Source organism: Arachis ipaensis, chromosome B1, assembly GCF_059453495.1.
Source record: "Arachis ipaensis isolate K30076 ecotype BB chromosome B1, ASM5945349v1, whole genome shotgun sequence".
NCBI classification, from domain to species: Eukaryota; Viridiplantae; Streptophyta; class Magnoliopsida; order Fabales; family Fabaceae; genus Arachis; species Arachis ipaensis.
The window spans coordinates 87,116,961-87,120,580 of record NC_142436.1 but is presented as its reverse complement, the minus strand read 5'-3'; the positions used below and the strand labels follow the sequence as shown (position 1 = coordinate 87,120,580).

The window sequence follows — 3,620 nt, the reverse complement described above, 5'->3', positions numbered from 1 at the left end:
TAGTGTTGAGGGGTTTATATAGGGGTGGGGGGAAGGGAAGGATTTGTCCATTAGTGTTGGGTTTGGGAGGCCAAAAACTTGGTGCACGAAATCGTGATTGTTCATTCCCTAGTAACGGTGCCAAAAACTCAGCAAGCACGTTCGTAATCTCAAATTCTTTTTCACAATTTCGATACAACTAACCAGCAAGTGCACTGGATCGTCCAAGTAATAAACTTTACGTGAGTAAGGGTCGATCCCACGGAGATTGTCGGTTTTAAGCAAGCTATGGTCACCTTGTAAATCTCAGTCAGGCGGATTCAAATGGTTATGGAGATTTGATAATTAAAATATAATTAAAATATAAAATAGGATAGAAATACTTATGTAATTCATTGGTGAGAATTTCAGATAAGCATATGGAGATGCTTTTGTTCCTTCTGAACCTCTGCTTTCCTATTGCTTTCATCCAATCATTCATATTCCTTTCCATGGCAAGCTGTATGTTGGGCATCACCGTTGTCAATGGCTACTTCCCGTCCTCTCAGTGAAAATGGTCCAAATGCGCTGTCACCGCATGGCTAATCATCTGTCGGTTCTCGATCATGTTGGAATAGGATCCATTGATCCTTTTGTGTCTGTCACACGCCCAACACTCGTGAGTTTGAAGCTCGTCATAGACATCCCTTCCCAGATCCTACTCGGAATAACACAGACAAGGTTTAGACTTTCCGGATCTCAGGAATGGCTGCCAATAATTCTAGTTTATACCACGTAAACTCCGATCTTTCGGAATGGAGGCTAAGAGATACAGGCTCGATCTAAGGTAGAACAGAAGTGGTTGTCAGGCACGTGTTCATAGGTTAAGAATAGTGATGAGTGTCACGGATCATCATATTCATCATGTTGAAGTGCAAGCGGATATCTTAGAATAGAAATAAGCTTGAATCGAATAAGAAACAATAGTACTTTGCATTAATTCATGAGGAACAGCAGAGCTCCACACCTTAATCTATGGTGTGTAGAAACTCTACCGTTGAAAATACATAAGTGATGATAGTGTTCATTGGTTTCGGCCCCAGAGGGGGGACCAGAATGACCAAGACCCCTAATACAATAGTAAAAAGTCCTATTTATACTAAACTAGTTACTAGGGTTTACAGAGATAAGTAAATGATGAAGAAAACCACTTCTAGGGCCCACTTGGTGTGTGCTTGGGCTGAGCATTGAGCTTTCTTGTATAGAGACTTTTTTTGGAGTTAAACGCCAGGTTGTAGCCTGTTTCTGGCGTTTAACTCTGATTTGCAACCTGTTTCTGACGTTTAACTTTAGAATAGGGTATGGAGTTGGCGTTTGAACGCCAGTTTGCGTTGTCAAAACTCGTGCAAAGTATGGACTATTATATATTGCTGGAAAGCCCTGGATGTCTACTTTCCAACGCAAATAAGAACGCGCCAATTGGGTTTCTGTAGCTCCAAAAATTCTACTTCGAGTTCAGGAAGGTCAGAATCCAACAGCATCTGCAGTCCTTCTTCAGCCTCTGAATCAGATTTTTGCTCAAGTCCCTCAATTTCAGCCAGAAATTACCTGAAATCACAGAAAAACACACAAACTCATAGTAAAGTCCAGAAATGTGATTTTTATTTAAAAACTAATAAAAATATACTAAAAACTAATTAAATCATACTAAAAACTCTGTAACAACAATGCCAAAAAGCGTATAAATTATCCGCTCATCAGTTGCCGGTGGGTGAAGTCACTGGTGGTGGTGGACGAGAGAAGAGGTGATGAGGGGGAGTAGAAGAAGAAGGGAATTGGAAAAGGAAAGTGGAGAAGGGGGTGAGAAGAGAAAATTTGAAACAGGGGCGCGCTGGTGTATTGCTTGCGTCCGAGGATAGACGCGCGCAAGCCCCATGCGTACGCGCGGAGTGGTGAAAAGAAGAGGGGCGCGCAAGGTGGCTGGGGAAAAAGATGAGGGACTCTAACGCGTCATAGCGCGCGCATGCATGGAGGTGACTGTGCATATCGCGCATTGCTTGCACAATGCTCGCGCAAGTCTCGGGTGGCAGGTACTGGGGGAATGCTGGTAAGACGACCCACGTGTACGCATCATGTGTGCGTACGCATGGGTGAGCAGGAGATAGAACGACGCGTGAGCGTCCCATACGTACATGCGTCATTGGGGGTTTGCGCGTTGCGCACAATGCTTGCGCAACGCTCGCGTAACTCTCGGGAAAATTGTACCAAGAGTGGCACGCAGAGCGACCACCGCGTGCGCATCCTATTCGCGCACGCATGGAAGAGTTTGTGGCCAGGCGATGCATAGGCGTGCCTCGTGCATACGCGTGGGTAGGTACCTGCGCGTTTCGCGCTCTGTTTGCGCAACGCTCACACAACTCTCGGGGAAATGTACTCAGAGTTGTGAAATCATGAGCGACGTGTAGGCGCCATGCACGCTCGCACGTGCTTTTTTTTTAATGAAAAAATGTATTTTTATCACAAATGGGGTAGGTTTCAAGCTAAAAGGGTCACAAAAACACCCAAAATTGGCATACTACATAGGAATTGGGGTGTTTGCTTTTGTGCTTTAATAATCCAACCTACTTAGAATCCATGCAAATCTTCATGAATAGCACAACAAGCATAATAAAATCTAACTAAACAAACTGAAAAGCTATGCAATCACCAAACCAATCAAGAGTTCAAAAGTATATGCAAAAGGTCAAAAAGGATAGATCTCACCATGGTGGGGTGTCTCCCACCTAGCACTTTTGTTTAACGTCCTTAAGTTGGACGGTCATTAGCTCAATTCTTGTTGCCATTAGGTGCATCTTCCAAAAGGAACACCTCCATCTCCTTGTTGCTTTTTAACTTTTCACCATGATACAACTTTAGCCGATGCCCATTGACCTTGAAAATGTCAGAGCTTGAAGGATAGCACAAATGATAGACTCCATATGGCTCCTCCTTCTCAACCTTATAAAGTCCTTCCCATCTTGACCTAAGCTTTCCGGGCATCAACCTCAATCTTAAATTGTAGAGGAGGACTAGGTCACTGGCTGTAAATTCTTTTCCTCTTATGTTCTTATCATGCACGGCTTTCATCATTTCCTTGTAAAGTCTAGAGTTCTCATAAGCTTCAAGCCTCAAATATTCCAATTCCACTTGTTGTAGCTTTCTCTCAATTCTGGCCCCTCCCAAACTTGAATTACACTCCTTCGCGACCCAATATGCTTTGTGCTCTATCTCCACCGGTAAGTGGCAAGCTTTGCCATATACCAACAGAAAGGGGCTCATGCCAATTGGCGTTTTGTATGCCGTTCGGTAGGCCCATAATGCATCGGTGAGCTTAGCACTCCAATCCTTTCGATGAGGCTTTACAATTCTTTCCAATATGCGTTTAATCTCCTGATTAGAAACCTCGGCTTGGCCGTTTTTCTGTGGGTGGTAGGGCGTAGCTACATTATGCATGATGACATATCTCTTCATTAGACCTTCCATTCTCTTATTGCAAAAATGTGTGCCTTGGTCCCTCACGATTGCTCGTGGTGACCCAAATCTACAAATTATGTTATTTCTCACAAAAGAAAGGTCCACATTAGCATCGTCCGTCCGGGTGGGTGATGAGCGGATAATTTATA

General features: G+C 43.8%; 1 protein-coding gene across 1 annotated transcript; it reads right to left on the bottom strand.

The window, feature by feature from the left end:
- Positions 1-2,784: 2,784 nt before the first annotated feature.
- On the bottom strand, positions 2,785-3,276 carry LOC107607531 (uncharacterized). Its single transcript, XM_016309481.1, has one exon. It carries the CDS (start codon positions 3,274-3,276, stop codon positions 2,785-2,787), a length of 492 nt encoding a protein of 163 aa, XP_016164967.1.
- Between the last annotated feature and the right edge of the window lie 344 nt (positions 3,277-3,620).

What these genes read in the sequence shown, in the direction of transcription:
- LOC107607531 (XM_016309481.1), bottom strand. Translation starts at nt 3,276, where the DNA reads ATGAGCCCCTTTCTGTTGGTATATGGCAAAGCTTGCCACTTACCGGTG.